Source organism: Humulus lupulus, chromosome 5, assembly GCF_963169125.1.
Source record: "Humulus lupulus chromosome 5, drHumLupu1.1, whole genome shotgun sequence".
In the NCBI taxonomy this organism is placed as follows: domain Eukaryota; kingdom Viridiplantae; phylum Streptophyta; class Magnoliopsida; order Rosales; family Cannabaceae; genus Humulus; species Humulus lupulus.
The window spans coordinates 4819744-4842366 of record NC_084797.1 but is presented as its reverse complement, the minus strand read 5'-3'; the positions used below and the strand labels follow the sequence as shown (position 1 = coordinate 4842366).

Sequence of the window (22623 nt, the reverse complement as noted above, 5' to 3'; positions counted from 1 at the left end):
CTTTTATTTACAACATATACGTACGCCCCCTTTTTTTGCAATTAAATAATATAGTGCCTGAATAATTATATTGCATTTGCACAATCATTTGTTTTCAAAACTTGCAATCATCCATATGCCATCGCTTTTCAATTTTCGTTATAACTTAGGGATTATATTTTGATGGACCTCTATTTTCCCTCTTTCGAATAACTCAAATAAATTCTTAAATCTGATTTTGATCAAAGTATATTTTTTGAACTAAAATCATAAATAATTCATAAAATTAACTAACAACTCAGAATAAAAGCACAACCATTCTCCCGAATAACTGTGTTGTTATATTCAATTTTTTGTTCATCAAAATTGAGTTTATTATAATTTTATTAGAATCATTTTACAAAATACATAGTCCAAACAGATAATGAGACAAAACACATTTATCTTCTAGATTTATTGTTTTGATATTTCAAATTCAAAACCAAAATATCTTGCAATTAAAAATATCAAACATGTATACATGTGATATTAATTTGATTAAGAACATTATTAATTAAAATAATAAAAATATTTATTAAAAAATGAATAATTATGCAAAATGTCATGATTTATAAATTTTCTACCCTAAAAATATAAAAAATAAAATAAAAAATATGTAGGAGGCTCGCTATATAATGAACATTATCATGAAGAAAAAAAAATAACAGTCAAAACGCTCTTACATTATCATGAAGTATGTTGTATGGGTAGAGTGAAAATGAATCACTTACACACAATCTTCAATTTTTTTTTAAATATATATATATATATATATATCTTTTAATCATTACAAAAAAACTACACAAAATTCAACTATATTTTCTAGTTGTAAAATATAATAGGGTCAAAAGGGATTGATCACATTTTTTATAAATTACTCTCTCTCTCTAACGTTTTAATATCATTATCAAAGAATTTTTTTTTTCAGATTTTGCTTACTCTTATAGAATTCAAAGGGGCTTGATTAGTCTCAATTCTCATTTCTTGTGTGTAGAACCTTTAAGCAACCATTATTAGAGAATTTTGGATAAAGTTACTCAAATTGTTCAAGTCTCTCTTATGTTTTTTGTTAGGGTATTTTTAAAAAATATGACTTTATACTATCAATGTGCAAAAATATGAGAATTATATTTTTTTTATAATTTGTATGGGAAAATTTATTAAAGAAAAAATTAAATATGGGAAACACAATTAGTACCTAACTAAAATATAGAAATGCCACATTTTTTTTATCATAGTTATGTTTTCTTTGATTTTGAAGGTGATTTTATTTTATTATTTTAATTTTTAATTTTTTCCTTCATTTTTTTATTATTTTTTCAGCTATTTTTTTTTCCTTACTTATATTTTTCTTCTATTTTTTCCTTTTTCTTTTTTGTTTTACCAATTTTTTCCTTCATCCTTTTTTTCTTTCCATATTTCCATTCTTCTTCTTTATTTTTTCATTTTTATTCATTTATCTTTTTTTTATCTTTCATTTATATTTTTTTTGTTCATATTTTTTCAGTTTTTTCATTCTATTTTTTCTTCATTTTTGTATTTATTATTTTCTCATTCCATTTTTTTTTCACACATATGAGCTTTTTTTCTTCTTCCATTTTTTATTTTTTTTCTTTTCATTTTTCCATTATTTTTATTCGTCTTCTTTTCATTCTTATTTATTCATCTATTTTTTTTTCATTCATCATTTCTTTTGTTATTTTTTCAGATTTTTTTTCATTTTTGTACTTATTCTTTTCTCATTCCATTTTTTTTTCATTTTTTTCACACATATATTTTAACATTACATAATTATTTTACTATTTTTTATTATTGTAATTTTTTTTTATAGTTTTTTTCATTATATGTAAAAAAAATTCAAATCAATTTTTTCAACATTTTCTTTGTACTGTAACACTTATAGGAATGCCAAAATTTGGAAAGAAAACTAATATAAATATGAAAACGTAAATGGGTAACTGGTTACCTACACGTTCTTTGTGTGTATATTTCTGGGGGTAACTAGTTACCTTCACATTCTAGTGTGTGTATATTTATGGTTTCTTTATGGTAACTGGTTACCTAAGTTACTAAGATTATATTTATTTCTTCTTCCTTTTTTAATGAAGTGTTCTTTCATTTTTTCCTTCAAATTTGATGCTTCTTTTCATATTTAATATGAGTAACTCGTCACCCCTCTTAGGTAACTGGTTACCCCTCTTATGGCAGAAAGTTACTCATCTCACGATAACTGGTTACCCCTTCTGGTGCATGTTATTTAACCTAGCTCTAAGATTTTTTTTACATAACTGTCATAGATCAATTAAGTAACTGGTTACCTTACCTAGGATTTAAAAAAAACGTACAATATAAAAAAAAAAAACATGTTTATAATAAATAAAAAATAATTTTAAAATCAATTCATATTACAAAAAAAAAATTGCAAAACAACCAAAGAAAAATTTAATATAAAATTTGTAATATAAAAACAATATAAAAAAAACAAATAAGCTTAAAAATAATAATCAAATTACAAACATACCCTTCCAAATTAATAAAACTTGATTAAAAGTAAAATTATGGCATAAACCCATAAAAGTAAATAAACCCATAAATTAACTTTTTTGTTTTAAAAAACCATATTTTTGCACTCTGTTAAAAATCTCATATAAAATGTAATTTCCTCTCTTTGTTATTGTTTTCTATTCCTCCATTTTTGTTCTTATCTTTCAACTTCCAACAATTAAATTCTATATTTTGTGCTTCTACAACTCAATGAAGAAAGGTTAATCATTTTTTTTCTTCTTTAAAATTCATGAGTCAAAGTATTGTTTGCTTTGATTGTTTTGATGGATCAAATTTTGTGAGATGGCAAGACAAAATGAAATTCCCCTCACTACACTCAAGATCTCCTACATTTTGGATTCAGATTTGGAGCCATTGTCTTTACCAACAAAAGATTGTTCTTCTCAAGTTGTGGATGCAAAAAAGAAGAGGGAAGAAGATGAACTCATTTGTAGGGTTCACATTCTCAATACATCAACACCAAATTGGCGAAGGAAATTTGGGTTGCAATGGAGAATAAGGCGGTGTTTGAATCTAGAAAGATCATTTTGTCCAATTTGAGTATTTTTTTTAAGAAATGGTTATTCATGTGATGGGATGATAAAATTTTATATCATTGACAATACTAATACAGATTTGTTTAGTTCTTGTTATGTACTTGATTCTAATTCTATTTTTCTATGACATTATAAACGCTCTCATATAAGCTATAGTACTATTAAGAGAATAACGAAATGTGGTGTGATTAATTATGATGTTAAAGATGTTGAGAAATGTGAACTATGCATTAAGTAAAAAAAAATTAAGAAACATTTTGCTAGTGTTGAAAAATCTTCAAATTTGCTTGATTTAATACATAGTGACTTGTGTGAATTGAATAACATGTTAACTAGAAGAAAAATTATATATTTTTTGGCGTCAATAGATGATCGATTTCTCTATAGGTTTACATGTGTATATTTATTTAAGAGCAAGATGAAACTTTACGCATTTTGGTGTAGCAGCATTCAAATCCTAGACGGTTACCTCTCTTTTGTCAATAACTACAAATGAGATGGTTGTGTTTGCCAATGTATTGCATTTGATTAGCGAATATTACGCAAGGGTCGAGCTAAATGCCACTACAAAGTCCCATCTCCATTTTAGTTTTTGAATGAATATTTCTAGATTATGCAATACAACAGGATGTGTAAAAATATTTGGAGTAAAATATTTAGAAAATTTTAAAATTATCCACTTAAAAGTTTAGAATTTTATGAAAAAATTAACTAAAATGACTTAGTTGCTACAATTTTTATTACTCAAAGACTTGATTGCCAAAAATAATTTCACAGGGACCAAGTTGCCAAACAGCAAAAAACTCAGGGAGCATAGAAAGACTTTAGTTTTTCCTTTCAAACATTTGCCTCGTGGCCTTATATCATAGATTTTTTGGTTATATAATTTCACTACCAATTCAATCAAAGTGAAAATTTTCCATTTAGTTAACAACTTTATGCATAATTTGTTTATTTAAATATCAATAAATAAGATTCTACTATATTCTTGCATTAATCACTAATTCTTTTTTCGGTTCTGTTTAGTTTACTGTTTTAATAAAAAGAATAGTCTACACATCCAAAATTTACATTGTATGAAGTTCCTTATCTGTTCTTAAATAATTGTTATTTTTAGTGTGGTTAAGGTCATTTCCAACCCATAATACCATATATGGTATTACACCAATACTAAAATTAAAGAATCTTAGCATTATATATTTTTTTCATTCCAACCACAACACCAAAAATTACACCAAAAAGTATATTCTTTATTATTTTATTATTTTATCTTATATATAAAATAATATACATATATATTTATTATTAAATACTAATTTGTTTTTGCCATTCCTACAGTACCCCACTATATTTGGTGGAGTACTGTAGCTTAACAGCATAATAGTGAGATAAATAAAGTTTGGTTGGATTTGATTTTGTACCTTTTTAGCACTATATTTATTATTTTGCAATCCTATTGGAGCTGCCCTAAGCATTCTAACAGAGTTGCATACTATACTATAAAGGGGTCATTTTCGATCGAATCCTACTAATCTCAGAACGAGCAGATAAATAAAAAAGAGCAATAACTTCTTATTCAAGTACACATTACAACATCTTTTTGAAGTGTCATATATATGATATATAACATAAAACACAATTATTAATAACAATATATTAAATAAAAAAAATTGCCCCTTGAGAATTGAAGCCAATAATAAAATCTCAATATGTTTCACACTCACATCCATATTTTCTTCTAGCATTATTAGCTGCTATAATATTGGTTAAAATTTTAGTTTCTTAAATGGAATAATCTAGTTTCTTTGAATACCTAATAAATTAGAAATGGTGTATATTAAGAAATAGGCTTATGCTATAAAATCATGTGAAGATATTTAGTTGGCTTATGCATAAGTAATTAATTATAAAGTGGTAAAACGGGAAAAAGAATCCAATAAAATAAACTAAATTTGGAAAATGAATATCATAACGTAAAGGGTATATAAAATTATTTTTAACGCCATAAAAATATTCTGTAAAAATGTAAAGACTTTTTAATTCTTGAATAAATGAATATATAATTAATATGCAGGAGCTTATATGTAAAGACTCAGACTTAAAAAAAAACAAAATTTAATTTAAATAATATCTTTTTACGGGTGGGACCCACTTTAAGTCAAAAGAGTCAAATAATTATTTCTTCTCTTTTTTTTTTTATCTTTTTCTTTCTCTTTCCCCGTCTACTCTCTCTCTCTCTCTCTTCTCTTTCTCTTATCTTCTTTCTCTCTTCTCTCCACGGCCACACACCACCACCACACAGATCCAACCTCCAGCAACCACTATTTTTGACACGTGGAAAATCATTTAATTCATCTTACTCCGACAACCTCAACCACCAACCGGCGCTGCCTAACTCGCTGTCAACTATTTGGAATAGTCCGTCAAAGTTTTTGTCCGTCAACTTTGACTGTGTTTTCCGGCCAACTCCGAATACCCCTCGATGAGTGGTTGGTACCTTTGGAAACAGCGTGGAGAGAGGAACAAAACCCACTAAGTCATTCCGGTCAACTCGTCGTTTTTCTCCAGCGAGATTTTGGGTATCTCCGCTACTTTCCGGCAACGTTCCGGCGAGTCTGAACACTTTTTGGAACGATGGTTCACATGAATGTGATCTACTCGCTGATGTGGTCATTTTGATATATGCCACGCCTACCTTCATTGATGTTTTCGATACACCGCTCACTACCTCCACCAACTGCTATTGTGCACTGCTTGGGTGAGGTTCCAGAACTTGAAATTTAAAATATAGTCATATTATATATCGTTGGACATGATTTTGAATAAGGAATACAATGATGATAATTGTTTGCTTGTTTGGTGCATGTAGGAAAATCGTGATATTAAAATTGGACTAAAACATTTTAGGATCATCGTTAAGCTTAGCATCGTCGCTTTTGGCTCGGATTGAAAATTCTAAGGAGGTAGGAACTCAACTTGACTAATAGACTTATTTTACTCGTATTGAATTGCATTAAACATATTCCAATTTTTATATTTATAAAATGTTTGAAAAATTAAAAACTTAATCTGCATGTTTCCTGATCTGTTTTGAGGGCACTGAGTGTCAAATATATTTTTATTCACTTATTTATGCAGGTTATGATTTTTTGGTTTTATTCAAATGCAGCTGTTATGCTGCCCAATTTTCTAAAATATAAAGGGAATGCATTTATTTCTTTTCATGTTTACTTGCATTTGGTTATGCCGATGAGAGCCATAGTGATCTTGATTTGTGCATGTTGTTTCACGACCTAGTCTCTGTGTCATCATAAGTAGATCAGGTGTCCACTCACCTGTAGGTATAAAGACATAGCATCTATATACAAGAAGTGCTCTAAGCCTCCCCTTGTGGTGGTTATCAGGTCCAACTACCCGGTTTAAGATGTTGGTTTTTCTATGGTGGGTAACGGGAACTAGGGATTTATTGGACGGTGTGATGTGTACTTGTAGCTATGCTCTTATGATTATTTGTGGTTTCTCTCTATTTTGGTTTATACATCATGATATATGTTTTGGTTTCAAAGCCAACTAAGCAAGAGTTTTATTAAACTTTTGGGTCCTATATTATTAGTTGTTTTCCTACCGGGCTTTATAAGCTCACCCCCTATGTGTCTCCCATTCTAGGAGCCTAGTGACGCGAATGAGGATAAGGTGAATTATTGATTGAGCAAATGCGTTTAGCCTAGTTCTATTTAGTGTCATTATTTTATCTTTTAAACATTATATATGTATATTTGATTTGGAACCGGTATATCTGAATTAGTTATGTAATTGTTAGGAATAAGGAATGGTGGATGCTAAGTATTATTTTAGGTGTTTATGACTTATTAAATTTAATTATTTTGTGACTACATAACTGTGGGGATATTATTGTTCTATGTATAATGATAAATGATCACGCTTTTAACATTAATATTTTTATATATAGTTATAGAAGCTATTTCATTATTTTGATTTATAATTATAATACTATTTAATATAAACTAAATGATCGTTTATAAAGACTATTTTACAACAAGGGTCAAAGTTTGACTTTTGACCAGCCAAGTTATGGATATTACAAATCTGTCATGGCATAGGGCTTGGGTCGTGGCATTATATGTATGCATACAATGAACATTATTACAATAACATATAAATTTAATATGCAATGGCTTCTTCTTCTGTTGCTTCTCATGAGCCCTTTGACAACTAGTGATTCTCAGAAAACAAACATCCATAGTGAGCGCATTTGCATGGATCGCAAGCTATTCCAAGCTGCAACTGATGGTGAAACTGAAGTCTTTAGGGAAAAGGTCAGTGAACTCCAACTATTATTGACCCCAGAAAGAAATACAGTGCTCCATGTCCATATCATCACTACTTCAAGAGCCACTAATCAAACAACCTTCGTGGAAGGGATCCTGGACTTGTGTCCAACATTGTTGATGCAAACTAATGCAAGAGAAGAGACTCCCTTACTCATGGCAGCAAGGTACGGCCATCACCGGATTGTTGATTTTCTAATTGAACGTGCAAAATTGTCCTAACCACAGGACCATGAAGAGGGCATCTCTGGTGTCCAAACAATGATAAGGATGAAGAATGAGGAAGAGGACACTGCGTTGCATGAGGCTGCGCAATTCGGGCATCTTGAGGTTGTGCAGATATTGACGAGAGAAGACCCTGATTTCTCGTATTCGACTAATAAAGCAAGCGAGACTCCACTCTACATTGTCGTCTAGTGCCAACACCAAGATTTGGTTAATGTAATACTAAGTAATTGTTCGTCACTAGTAGGGGTGTTCAGATAAACCGCAAACCGCGGTTTGGAACCAAACCGCACCGCACCAAACCGCAAAAAACCGTAACCAATGAAACCGTTTTTTGATGGTTCGGTTTAACCGGACCGCTCAACTTTAATGGTTTGGTCACGGTTTCTAATTTTTTAAAACCAATTAAACCGGACCGGACCATAATTTTTTCTAAAAAAATAATCTTTAGAAATGATAGTTCAAAGGATTGAACCCCTACACTTAAGTTAATATAAAGTGTACCAAACCATCCAAACCAAATAATTTAATTGTTTATGATATGTTTTTAGTAGTATTTAATAGATGCACAAGTTTCTAAAAGTAAAAAAAAATGTAAAGTCCCACATGGTTTAGAAAGTAAACATTTCTTTTTCTCACTTCTATAAAATGATTCAAAATACTTAAACTTATAACAACAAAGACAATAAGCTTCTTGTAGACTTTTATGGTCTTAAAAGTAAAGCTAAAATTACTATTATTTAAATACAATTATTTAGTTAATTATTTTATAATAAAAAAGTTTTAAATTTTAAAAATTTGGTTATATGGTTAAAACCAAACCAAACCGCACAAAACGGTTTATTTATGGTTTGGTTTGGTTTGGTTTTTTAATTTTAATGGTTTGGTTTGGTTTTTCATTTTGAAAAAACCGCATGAGCGGTTTGGTTTAAAAATTCTTCTAAACCGCACCAAACCAAACCGTGTACACTCCTAGTCACTAGCTACCGGTGGCCCTAAGGGCAGAACTGCACTGCATGCAGCTTCTACAAATATAGGTAATAATTAACTACTTTTTTTTTTCTTTCTAATTTGTTATTTCTTTAGGGTACACTTAAAATGAATTTTGATTATATGTGTATCTTTATATCTTTTTATATATATATATATATATAAATTACATTTTTAACTTATTCTTGCTTTAACGATTTTTTTCCCTGTCAACTTTAACAAAATCTTACATATATTTAATAGAATATACTCTTAAAACTAATTAAAAAATATGATATACTATAGATATTTAATAATTATATTAATATAATAAAAATATTATAAAATATCATTATTACAATAATATTTAATACATAATCCTAATTTTTATTATTTATATATTTTAAAAAAAATCATATTGTTTTTTTATTATTATTTACTCTAACTTATATATATATATATATTCATATAATTAAATAATATAATAATATTATAAATACATTGATAATCATGAAAGTATAACATCCATCTTCTACCAATAAATAGACTCTATTTCTCTATTTCATCATTATTATAATTGTTGTTGTTGTGAATAATGTTGTAGATAATTTACTTAAATTCTTCAGGAATAACAAAAATGCTTTTGGACAAAGTAGATTATCTGACAAAACAAGCAGATGATGGTGGTTGTATTCCACTGCACTATGTTGCTTTCTTCGGCTCATCAAATGTGGTGGAGATGACAAAAATGTTGCTAGAAAATAATGAAAGTAGTGCATACATCAAAAATAAGAAAGGCATGACAGCGCTTCACATTGCAGCTTACAATGAGTGTTATGGTGATAAGATAATGAAGGAAATTCTGACAAGTTGTCCAGATAGCTACGAAGAAGTTGACAATGAAGGCAGAAATGTTCTACACCATGCTGTGTCGACTACATATCTCTCCAACGTAAACTTCATCTTAGAACACGCATCATCATTAATTTTAAATAGAAAAGATAAGGAAGGAAATACCCCATTGCTTCATATGGCTGCCACTTCCTCATGGAATCTACCCATTCTAAAAGCTTTGTTGTCTCATCCCAAAGTGAATAGGATGTCACTCAACAAACAAAACAACAATATTCGAGATGAGTATATGATTCAATTCAAACAATATGAGGTAATTATTTAAATTTCTATAGTTTGACTTTTATCTAGCTGTGTTATATCTTATTGTAAATTGATCACTATATATATAACAGGTAAGAATGCTGGATCTCTTCAATAAATACTTCATAGAGCCTTCTGTGGGAATACATATCCTAGAACTCGAACTCAATCGCAAGAACATTAATTATATGCAGAAGGAAATCATTACAAAAATTAAAGAATCTAGTCTAGTTACTTCTACGTTGATTGCGACAGTGACATTTGCAGCTGGATTTACGATGCCAGGAGGTTACATAAGCGACGAGGTTGGACATCGACAACAAGGGAGTGCTGTACTGAGGAACAACACAGCATTTCAGGCCTTCATCATAACAAACACAATGGCCATGTTGCTCTCTGCTACATCTGTTTTTTTGAACATCTTTCTTAATATAACATTTGTAGAAGGAGTAAATGATCACAGGAAGTGGAATTACTATAAGTTTTGCATGAGCTTAACCATCTATGCCCTGGCCTTAATGATGATAGCATTTGTCACTGGTACATACGCAGTGTTGTCACTTTCTGCTCCCCTTGCCATCACCACTTGTTTTATTGGATCGCTTTTCTTCGTTATCACATTCTACATAATATATAATGCATGAATAAGAGAGTGTATAATTTAGGAATAATTTTCATATATATACTCATAAATCTTCTAGTCATAACTTGTGCAAGTGATAAATATATAAGAGTAAACTCAAAATTTTAAATTTATTATTAATAAATTTATTTTAATTATTTAAATATTATTACAATATATAAATGTTATTATGTGTTAGTTCATCCACTTTAACTAAATGTTATTGTGGTGTTTGGGTTCTTTTTCTTTCAGTTTTATTGTTATGTTTAGTTAGTTAGTTCTGTTAAGGGAATTAGCTATAAATATTTGAGAACCTTGGTCTGTTGGGATATTGGTTAAGAGTTAGAAATTGAGTGAGATTGGAGGGTTGTAAAGAGTTCAAGTGTATCTGATCTTGATCTTTCATTGTGTGAGCTCTCTTTGTAATTTGAAGCAAGGCTTCTTGGTGTAAACTCTTGTTCTGATCTCAAGCTTACTGAATAAAGTTCTCAGCCATTTTTTAGGTTGTTCTACCCCTTGGATGTAGGATTACATTGTGATCCGAACCAAATAATTGTTTGTGTAGTTTTGGTTCAAATCTGATTTGTTATTCTCTGTTTTATGCTAGTTCTTTTGTTGTTGTTTTTACAACAAGTGGTATTAGATGCACAAGTTGCATTAGAGGATTCAAGAACTACTTGGTGACCATCTTGGTTGATCAAGAAACAGAGCAAGAATGAGTTCAGCCAGATTCGAGGTGGACAAGTTCTTATTATATATATTTATCTTATTACATATATTTTTGTAAATATATAATTTCTTCTAAAATATTTATTATTATTATTATTATTATTATTATTATTATTATTATTATTATTATTATTATTGTTATGGACTACTGTCCATCTGGTTATGAGTCAGTTACATAGGTTGTTTAGCTTGTTAGAATTCAGTTACATATTTCTGTTATATTTGTCCAATCTGTTACAACAGAATTCTCTAACAGATTTCCCTTTCTGTTAGTTTTAGTTATCTGAAATGTGTATATATATTGAAGTTGTTCATCAATAATACACAACAGAGGAAATTCATTTACTCAGATTTTATTTCTCGTATAGTTTCTCAACTGGTATCAGACGCTTAGGTTTTTTTTCCTCATTCTCCTCTACCGATTCATCTTCTTCGAAGCTTAAGTCCATGGCGGCTTCCACAAGCAGAAATCCAGAGATTGATGCCTCATCTACTGATGTACACTCATCGTCTCCGCCTCGTATTCCAGCTCCAGTGATGATTCTTCCAGCTAATATGGTGGCTCTCAGTATTCGATTGACTCACTCCAACTACTCCATCTGGTGATCTCAGGTTCTGCCTACGGTCCGAGCACATGATCTTGAAGGTTTCCTCACTGGTGCGCGTCGTCGTCCTCCAGCCACAGTGCTCGATCGATCAGATCCTCCTCTCCTTGTTCCAAATCCTGAGTTCAATCTGTGGCTTCGTCTGGATCAATTCCTCATGAGCTGGTTGCTGAATTCAATGTCTGAAACGATGCTGGGACATGTAGCCCGATGTGCTTCGTCTGCGCAAATATGGTATGAACTCTCTGAACTGTTTTCTAACACCTCCAAAGCTCGGATATTGCAGCTACGCACTCATCTTCAGCTTACAAAGAAAGGATCGACGTCTGTGGATGAATATATTCTGAAGATGCGGTGTCTTGCTGATGCGCTCATTGCCGCTGGACAATCTCTCATCGATGATGAGCTGGTTTTGTACATACTCGGCGGTTTAGGACCGGAGTATGAATCGGTAGTCGTTAATCTAACTTCCATAGAGTCAGTTACACTGTCTCAACTCCAATTTGCTCTACAAAGTCAAGAAATGAGACTTGAGCAACAGAATAGCGTTGCTGCCTTAGATCTTCAAAATCCAACTGCAAACTTTGCCTCTGCAGGCAAATGTTTTGGCAATAATCCAAATCAGAACAATCGTGGCCGTGGTCCTCCCAATCGCGGTCGTGCAGGTCGGAATGGTGGTGGTCGGACACATTACAGTCCAAATCGACCAGTTTGTCAAATCTGCTTCAAACCTGGGCATGTAGCTTTGAAATGCTACCACAGGTTCGATCTTAGCTATCAAGGGGATTCAGCCCCATCCAGTGACACCATGCCTACAAATTCCTCACCTCAGGCACTTGTTGCTACACCACCCACTGTTGGGGATCCCAATTGGTATCTGGATAGTGGAGCGTCTCACCACGTCTCCACCGATGAGACTTCTCTCAATGCTACTGCTCCTTACAAAGGCAAAGAGAAATTGACTGTAGGTAATGGCTCCTCTCTACAAATTCAGAGTATTGGTTATTCTTCTATTGAATGCAATAGATCTCTGCATCTCAAGAATATCCTTCATGTTCCACAAATACAGAAAAACCTTATAAGCATTTCAAAATTTACACTTGACAATGATGTTATTGTTGAATTCAATGCTAACTCTTGTTTTGTCAAGGATCTTTCTACGAAACAGGTTCTGCTTCAGGGCACAATTCGTGATGGGCTCTACCAACTGCACCTGCCTCTTGCTTCTTCACCGAAAGCATTCACTGCAAAAGGACCAACTTCCACACCGAACACTGCTGAACATTTTACCATTTCTTCACAACATTGTAAGTCCTCTCGAGTTACCGACCTGTGGCACAACCGACTTGGACACCCCTCACATGTAATCCTCAATAAGGTCCTTCATTCAATAAATTCAAATTTTTCATTTTCCAATTCTAGTTTTTGTGATGCTTGTCAATATGGAAAAAACCATATGATGCACTTTCCTAGTTCAAATCTGAAAACCAGTGGCCCCTTAGAGATAGTTCACTCAGATCTTTGGGGTCCTTCCCCTTAGCCATCACCTGAAGGGTATAGGTATTATATCCTATTTGTTGATGATTTTACACGTTACTCATGGATTTATCCTTTAACTCAAAAGTCTCAAGCATCCAATATTTTCTTAACTTTAAAAACATTTGTTGAAAAGCAACTTAGTGTACCAATTAAGTGCCTTCAAACCGACTGGGGAGGGGAGTTTAGACCATTTCAAAGTTTGCTTCAAAAATTTGGGATTCAATTTCGCCACCCTTGCCCTCACACTCACCAACAACAAGGACGCGTTGAGCGTAAACATAGGCATGTCACTGAAGTAGGTCTCACAATGTTAGCCCAAGCCCATTTACCACTCATTTTTTGGTGGGATGCATTTGTTTCTGCAGTGTTCATTATCAATAGACTCCCAACAATAGTACATCAATATATGTCTCCATATGAATGTCTTTATAAACACAAACCAGATTACAAGTACTTCAAAGTATTTGGTTGTGCATGTTTCCCATACCTTAGACCTTATAATACCCATAAGTTCCAATTTAAGACAAGCAAATGTGTGTTTTTGGGCTACAGTCCATTTCATAAGGGTTATCGTTGTCTCCATTCAAGTGGGCGTGTTTACATTTCTCGCAGTGTAAATTTCAATGAGAATGAATTTCCATTTTCCCAAATGTTTACTCAGTCGGCCAACACAGATCCCTCAATGTTCACCCAACATTATTCTACTCCACATTTTGTTGTCCCTCAATTCTCATCACCCAACTCGATTCCTCCCACACTAAACTCTTCCCAGCATGTCAATATTACTCCTACCCAAGCCACATCTAATTCTTCACCTCAATACAGTTCAGTTGGTATCCCTGATGTGCCTCACGCAGAATCTGCTTCTGAAGATAGATCTGAGACAAATGAGGTAAACTCCCAATCATTCTCCCATACTTATGTTCCTTCTAATAATGCTGCAGCAATTTCTAACAGTCAATTAGTTATGCCTACTGTACCACCCATTTTGAGAGCTCACCCAATGAAAACAAGATCACAGTCAGGCATTTATAAACCAAAAGTCTACATTGCTACTAGTTCTGACCAGATTTTATATGAGGAACCTACTTCAGTCAAGAAGGCTCTATCTAATCCTAGCTGGCAAGCTGCCATGAATTCTGAGTTTGAGGCTTTACAAAGGAACAAAACTTGGACCCTGGTACCGTATACTGATGATATTCATGTTGTTCATTCCAAGTGGATTTTTCGGACTAAATACAAAATCGATGGTACCTTGGACAAGTTCAAGGCACACCTAGTAGCAAAGGGGTTTCAACAAACACCAGGCCTTGACTTTACAGACACTTTTAGTTCAGTGATTAAAGCCTCAACAATTCAGGTTGTCTTCTCTCTAGAAGTCACCTATAGCTGGGATATTAATCAGTTAGATGTGAACAACGCATTTCTCAATGGAAGCCTCCAAGAACGTGTCTACATGAAGCAGCCTACTGGCTTTGTTGACAAGAAGTTTCCCAATCATGTCTGTCTTCTCCATAAAGCGCTCTATGGGCTGAAGCAAGCACCCCGCGCTTGGTTTGATCGGCTTAAACAAGCCTTAATAGACTGGGGACTAAACTGTTCTGTATCTGACACCTCTCTATTTTATGCTTCTGTACGTGGCTCAAAAATCCTGTTATTAGTATATGTGGATGACATTCTCATCACTGGAGACAACAAATCACTCATTTCCCAGCTCATCCTTCATCTCAAATCTACATTTGCGCTTAAATCTCTTGGATTGGTAAAGAGTTTTCTTGGTTTTGAGGCTGTGCGCACCCCACATGGACTACATCTCACGCAAACTCGGTATGCTACTAAGCTACTGAACAAAGCCATCTTGCAAGATTCCAATCCAGTTCCCACTCCCATGATTCTTGGCAATAAATTTTCTCTTGGTGACAGCCCTCTTTACCATCTGCCTGAAGTGTACAGAAGCTTCATTGGTGCTCTCCAATATCTGACTTTAACAAGACCAGATATCACTTACTCAGTTAATAAACTGAGCCAATTTCTCAAAGAACCTACAATTAATCATTGGAATGCCTGTAAATGCATATTGCGTTATGTCAATGGTACTCTCCATCATGGTCTTTACTTTACACCTGCTTCTCCTCTCACTCTTCAAGTATACTCTGATGCGGACTGGGCTTCCAACCTTGAAGATCGAAAATCCATTAGTGGATTTTGTTTATTTCTCGGTGGAAATCTTATCAACTGGGGCTCTCGTAAACAAACTGCAGTTGCCCGGTCTACTACGAAGTCCGAGTATCGAGCTCTAGCTTCGGCAGCAACGGAACTTGTTTGGCTTCACTCCCTTCTCACTGAAATTGGTATTCATGTACCCTTGCTGCCTACTCTTTGGTGTGACAATCAGGGCGCCCAAGCACTTGCCTTGAATCCGGTGTTTCACTCGCGCACGAAGCATATTGAGGTCGATGTTCACTATATTCGATCTCAAGTTGCTGACAAGAAGTTAGAGATCAGATACATTCCAAGTGCTGAACAACCAGCTGACCTATTCACCAAGGCCCTCTCTAATCCTCAGTTTCAGTATCTCTGTCGCAAGCTTCACTTACAAGAATCTAAGTACAGCTTGAGGGGGGGTGTTATGGACTACTGTCCATTTGGTTATGAGTCAGTTACATAGACCGTTGGGTTGTTTAGCTTGTTAGAATTCAGTTACATATTTCTGTTATATTTGTCCAATCTGTTACAACAGAATTCTCTAACAGATTTCCCTTTCTGTTAGTTTTAGTTATCTGAAATGTGTATATATATTGAAGTTGTTCATCAATAATACACAACAGAGGAAATTCATTTACTCAGATTTTATCTCTCGTATAGTTTCTCAACTATTATTATTATTATTATTATTGTTATTATTATTATTGTTGTTGTTGTTGTTGTTGTTGTTGATAATGTTATAGATAATTTACTTAAATTCTTCAGGAATAACAAAAATGCTTTTGGACAAAGTAGATTTTCTGACAAAACAAGCAGATGATGATGGTTGTATTCCACTGCACTATGTTGCTATGAATCGCAAAAATGTGGTGGAGATTACAAAAATGTTGCTAAAAAATAATGAAAGTAGTGCATACATCAAAAATAAGAAAGGCATGACAGCTCTTCACATTGCAGCTTACAATGAGTATTATGGTCATAAGATAATGAAGGAAATTCTGACAAGTTGTCCAGATAGCTACGAAGAAGTTGACGATGAAGGCAGAAATGTTCTACACCATGCTGTAACGACTACATATCTCTCCAATGTAAAATTCATCTTTGAACATGCATCATCATTAATTTTAAATATAAAAGATAAGGATGGAAATACCCCCTTGCCTCATATGGCTGCCACTTCCTCATGGAATCTGCTTGTTCTAAAAGCTTTGTTGTCTCATCCCCAAGTGAATAGGATGTCACTCAACAACCAAAACAACAATATTCGAGATGTGTATATGTTTCAATTCCCAATATTTGAGGTAATTAATTAAATTTCTATAATTTGAGTTTATCTAGCTATGTTATATCTTATTGTAAACTAATCACTATATATTTATATATATATATACATATAACACAGAAGAATGCTGGAACTCTTCAATAAATACTCCATACAGCCTTCTGCGGGAAAATATGTCCTAGAACTCGAACTCAATCGCGAGAAGATCAATAATATGCAGAAGGAACTCATTAAAAGATTTAAAGAATCTAGTCTAGGTACTTCTACGTTGATTGCAACAGTGACATTTGCAGCTGGAATTTCGATGTCAGGAGGTTACATAACCGAAGAGGTTGGACATCGAAAAGAACCAGGGAGTGCTGCACTGAGGAACAGCGTAGTATTCCAGTTCTTCATCATAACAAACACAATGGCCTTGTTGCTCTCTGCTTTATCTGTTTTTTTTTAACATCCTTGTTAGACATGTTGATATAACTGATAGTGGTTAGGTAGTTATGCTTGTTATTACTGTTCTGTATATTGTTTTCTGTTGCATGCTCCGTGGCTCATGCATTATGTAACAGTCCACAGTTGTAACGGTTTCCTTGAGCTGTGCTAGCTCAGCCTTTATATAAGTTCACCTGAGTCTCAGATCATTTCACTGAGCTCAATTTCATCTCTCATTTACTCGTTCATTTCACTTTCTTCTTCTCTGTTTTCGTAACCTTTACATGGTACCAGAGCTCTACGGTTCTCATGGCGTCTGCAGCAACAAACGACTCCGAAGCTGACAATGTTCGTCAGGTTACTCCGCCACCACCACCTCCGATAGCTCCAGATTCACTTCCTCTTCCGAGCAAGCATCTTCTACCTCTGACGATTCGGCTAGACAGATCCAATTACTCCTACTTGAAGGCGCTCGTTCTTGCCGCTGCGCGAGCCTACAATCTTGAAGGATACGTTCTTGGATCGATTCCACAACCTCCATCGACAATTCCAGGTACTATCGATCTGAATCCAGTTTTCCTTCAATGGTGTCGCTTTGATCAATTTCTTCTTCATTGGCTCTTGAATTCTGTGCATGAATCTATGATCGGTCATGTCCTTCACTGCCGTACTGCTGCGGAGATATGGCAATCCTTCGCAAGACTGTTCGCTAATCGATCAAAGGCCAGAATTCTCCAGCTTAAGGGACTACTTCAGTCAACAAAGAAGGGCTCCCTCTCCATAGATGAGTACATTCTTCGCATGAAGCAATATGCAGATCATCTTGCTGAAGCTGGCGAGCCCCTGAGTGATGATTCACTTTGCATGTATATTCTTGGTGGTCTTGGCCAAGAATTTGAAGCCATGATTGTCAATCTAACAAATCGCACTGAACCTTTCAACCTTCAAGATGTGCATTTCAGTTTACATAATCAGGAGATGAGGCTTCAACAGCAGAGCAGCATCAATCTTGATAATGTTCAAGCCAACTTTGCTGGTCTTTCTTTACGTGGACAGAACAGACCAACTGGCAGGTCTCAACGTGGTGCTCCTCGCGGTGGTAGACCCCCTTACAATGGTCGAAATGGTGGACGTAACTGTAATGACCCACTAATCTAGACTATTTGGTCCATTAACAAATCTATACATAAAACTTACATTTTTGCGGAAATACCATACTTTATTAGAAACTTGTAGAAACAAAGGTTACTTTCATAAAATAAATAGGATATGGGTACCCATTGTCTTTAAAACAAAAATAACTTAAAGTAAAAAAAGTTACATAGAAAATGTGGAAAATACATTTAAAACCATAAAAACATAAACAAGACTACATCCTCGAATCGAATAACGCTCGGCTCCTTGACTCCATCCACCATCGATACACATCCTCTAAGCGTCACGAATCTTACCGCCTCTAAAGCTTATTTTCCTGCACATAAACAGAAAGGAATGAGCCTAATGCCCAGCAAGGAAAATCTAACACATAGTCATAAACATAAATTTCGTAATAAACATAAAGACATATCATAACACATAATACACTTATTATAATGGCCATTATTACTTGGGGTCCCATAGACTAAACAAGCTTATGCCCATGAGATTAGTGGGGTCCTACCAGCTAAATAGGCTTATGCCCACAATCTTTTTGGGGTCTTGTTAGTCAAATAGGGCATAAGCCCAAGCCTACAAACATACACAATCATAACATATTCATAACATATCATAACATAACACATAAGATAACATAAACATAAACATATTGATTCTAGCCTATTTTCCTTACCAAAGTTACCGGGATATGTGGACTAAGTTGGGACTTTTTGGAACACTCCTAATAACCATTAGAAAGAGTGAGTCTAAAGAAGAAAAGAGATGAAAAGGAAAATGGGAAGACTAAACCATTGAAAGTACACTTACCAAAACTTATGTGCTCAAGAGCTTAGATTTCCTAACCAAAATGAAGATTAAGGTTAGAGATTGAGTAGAAGACTATGAGAAAGAGAATAACATAATACAGAAATGAACTAGAGTTTTGGTTACCTCAAAGACTTGAAGGACCAATCTAACCACAACCGAGATACTAACGAACCTCACTTCCCAAAGTGTTTGATAAGCTTATGATGATCAAGCTTATAATCCCCAACCCAAGTGTTTACACTCTCACAATAACCTAGCAACTTGTAGCCTCTGAACTTAGCTTGATGAATGAAAAATGCTTGGTGCTAGGTCCTATTTATAGAGTTCTAGGAATAAAAATCTTCTTTTTGGCTTTGAATAAAAAAAATAAATTTAATTGAAAATATTTGAATATCCTTCAGCCAAAGGCTTAGGAATTTTTCAAAATTTTCAGAGAGATTTAAGGATTCAAAGCTTGATTTTAAAATAATAAAAACAAATAGAATCCTAACTTCTAACTCCCTAAATCTCGTAACTCTAAACTCCCCTTCAGTAAAATCAACATATCTGGAGTTGTAGAACTCCGATTTGGACTCTCTTTATACCGTTAGAAAGCTCATTAAATTATCTACAACTTTTAAGAAATACTATTTTTCGAAATTCCTAATATAACTGGGTCAAAAATAGGTCGGAAGTTACAGTACCCTAAAGTTACGAAAAATCTATTTAATTATCTAAATATCAACCTAATCCACAAATAAATAAAATTGTGATAAATGTCATACTCCTATCAGATTTTGGTGAAGACTAAGTCTTATATTTCTCTTATTAAAATAATAATTTCTTAATAATCATACATATGATAAGTGTTACTATCTTATTGGGTCTATCTAAACCTTATAATATAATAAATATATATAATCCTTAATATCAGTCATATTAATCAATCTTAGGTTAAACTTAATATTCTTAAACTATAGGTTATACTTAGAAAATCTATAAGTACTACTATGAGTGTCCAAATAATTCCCGGTCTGAACAAAACAATCCACAGTTACAAAGATAATGCTATAAATACTATCATACTACTATCTATCTTAGCTAAGTAAAGTTCTTGGACTCTACAATTCTCCCCTACTAAAAAGAATTTCGTCCTCGAAATTTACTTATCAAATAACTCTGGATACCGGCCTTGCATGCCCTCCTCCAACTCCCACGTTGTCTCGCGTTCAGAACTATTGCTCCATAGGACTTTGACTATAGGAAGGCTCTTAAACCGTAACTACTTCATCCCTCTATCTAGGATGCTAACCGGTCGTTCCTCGTAACTTAAGTCTTTCTGGAGGGCTATCGTATCGTACTTGAGGACGTGAGATGGATCTGACACATATTTGCGTAACATCGAGATGTGGAAGACGTTTGTGACTATCGGCTAGTGCTGGCGGTAGGGCTAGTCTATACGCAACTGTTCCCACTTTGTCCAATATCTAAAAGGACCTATGAATCGGGGACTAAGCTTGCCTTTCTTTCCAAACTGCTTGACACTTTTCATAGGAGATATCTTCATGAAGACTTGATCTCCAACTTGGAATTCCACATCGCGTCGCTTGGTATCCGCATATCTTTTCTGACGGCTTTGAGCAGCCAGCATACGATGTCTAATAAGCGTTACTGCTTCTTGTGCTTGTTTAACAGCTTCGGGCCCTAGAAGCTGCCTTTCTCCTACCTCATCCCAGTGCAACGGTGATCGGCACCTTCTTCCATATAGCAACTCATAAGGTGCCATTCCGATTGTCGACTGGTAGCTGTTGTTGTACGAGAACTCGATCAGCGGCAAGTACTTGTTCCATGATCCTCTGAAATCAAGTATACACGCTCGCAGCATATCCTCTAAGATCTGAATCGTACGCTCGGACTGCCCATCTGTCTGAGGATGGAAAGCTGTACTAAGGCTTAACTTAGTACCCATATCTTGCTGTAAGCTTCTCCAAAATCTTGCCGTAAACATCGATCCTCTATCCAATACTATCGTCTTGGGGACCCCATGCAATCGTACAATCTCTTGGATCTAGATGTCTGCATATTGGTCTGCCGTGTATGAAGTCTTAACAGGCAGGAAATGAGCCGACTTGGTTAGTCTATCTATCAACATCCAAGCGGGATCACGCTGCTTATTCGTCTTTGGCGGACCCGTCACGAAGTCCATGGCTATATCGTACCACTTCCATTCGGGTATGCTAAGCGGTTGCATTAAACCTGCAGGCCGCTGATGCTCCGCTTTCACTTGTTGGCATACCAGACACTTAGATACATACTCCGCTATGTCCTTCTTTATCCCTGGCCACCAATAGACTGCCTTGATGAGTCATCTTGGTAGACCCTGGATGAACTGAGTATGGGGTGTTGTGCGCTTCTTCTAGGATCATCTTCTTAATACTTTGATCATTTGGCACTCATACCCGATCCTTATATCTCAATAAACCTTGACTAGATATTGAGAAATCTGTAGCCTTGCCTTCTCTGACTGTATCCATGTGTGCTGCTAGCGTGTCATCATGTCTCTGACCAATCCGTATGTCCTCTAGCAGATTCGATTGGATAGACAAGTTAGCCAGCTTGCCTATAACTACTTCTATTCCGGCACTGATCAGCTCCTGCTGTAGCGGCTTTTCTATTCCAGATAACGCTGCTAAATTTCCATAGCTTTTCCTACTAAGCGCATTGGCAACTACGTTTTCTTTTCCTGGGTGGTCTAGGATTTCGCAGTCGTAATCCTTTACTAACTCTAACCACCTGCGCTGCCTCATGTTGAACTCCTTCTAAGTAAAGAAGTACTTTAAACTTTTTGTGGTCCGTATAAATCTCGCACCGTTCTTCGTAAAGATAATGGTGCTAGATTTTTAACACAATGACCACTGCTGCCAACTCCATACCGTGAGTTGGATAGCGTTGTTTGTACTCCTTTAACTGCCGTGAGGCATAGGCTATCACCTTGTCATTTTGCATCAACACGCATTCCAATCCTAGCTTTGATGCATCGCAGTAGACAATGAACTTATCGTCGGGTGTCGGTACACTAAGTATTGGTGTTGAGCAAAGCTTATCCTTAAGAAACTGGAAGCTTTCCTCACACTTATCATTCCAGTTAAACTTTTGTTGCTGAGTGGAGTGGCTATCTTAGAAAAGCCCTCTACAAACTTCCTATAATAACCTGCTAACCCTAAGAAGCTTCTTACCTCTGACGCGTTCTTTGGTCTAGGCCAATCCTTCACGGCCTCTACCTATGATGGATCTACTGCAACTCCGTCTTTTGATATGATATGCCCGAGGAACGCCACTTGCGAAAGCCAAAATTCGTATTTCTTGAACTTGGCGTAGAGTTGATTCTCCTTCAATCGCATCAAATCATCCTCAAATGTTCCTCGTGCTCTACTTCATCCTTGGAGTATACTAAGAT

General features: G+C 34.6%; 1 protein-coding gene across 2 annotated transcripts; it reads left to right on the top strand.

Annotated features, from left to right (window-relative positions):
* The first annotated feature begins 5328 nt into the window (after positions 1–5328).
* LOC133834248 (protein ACCELERATED CELL DEATH 6-like) lies at positions 5329–10951 on the top strand. 2 transcript variants are annotated; one of them, XM_062263788.1, is made up of 4 exons: positions 5329–5877; positions 5989–6082; positions 9289–9827; positions 9910–10951. In XM_062263788.1, exons 3-4 carry the CDS (start codon positions 9300–9302, stop codon positions 10459–10461), a joined length of 1080 nt encoding a protein of 359 aa, XP_062119772.1. In that variant the 5' UTR covers positions 5329–5877; positions 5989–6082; positions 9289–9299; the 3' UTR covers positions 10462–10951. The 2 variants fall into 2 exon arrangements, with proteins under 2 accessions (XP_062119772.1, XP_062119771.1); XM_062263787.1 differs by lacking the exons at positions 5329–5877; positions 5989–6082 and adding an exon at positions 8455–8730.
* Positions 10952–22623: the final 11672 nt, after the last annotated feature.

What these genes read in the sequence shown, in the direction of transcription:
- LOC133834248 (XM_062263788.1), top strand. Translation starts at nt 9,300, where the DNA reads ATGCTTTTGGACAAAGTAGATTATCTGACAAAACAAGCAGATGATGGT. An exon ending in TTCAATTCAAACAATATGAG is followed by an intron (nt 9,828 to 9,909) that starts GTAATTATTTAA and finishes TATATATAACAG; the next exon opens with GTAAGAATGCTGGATCTCTT.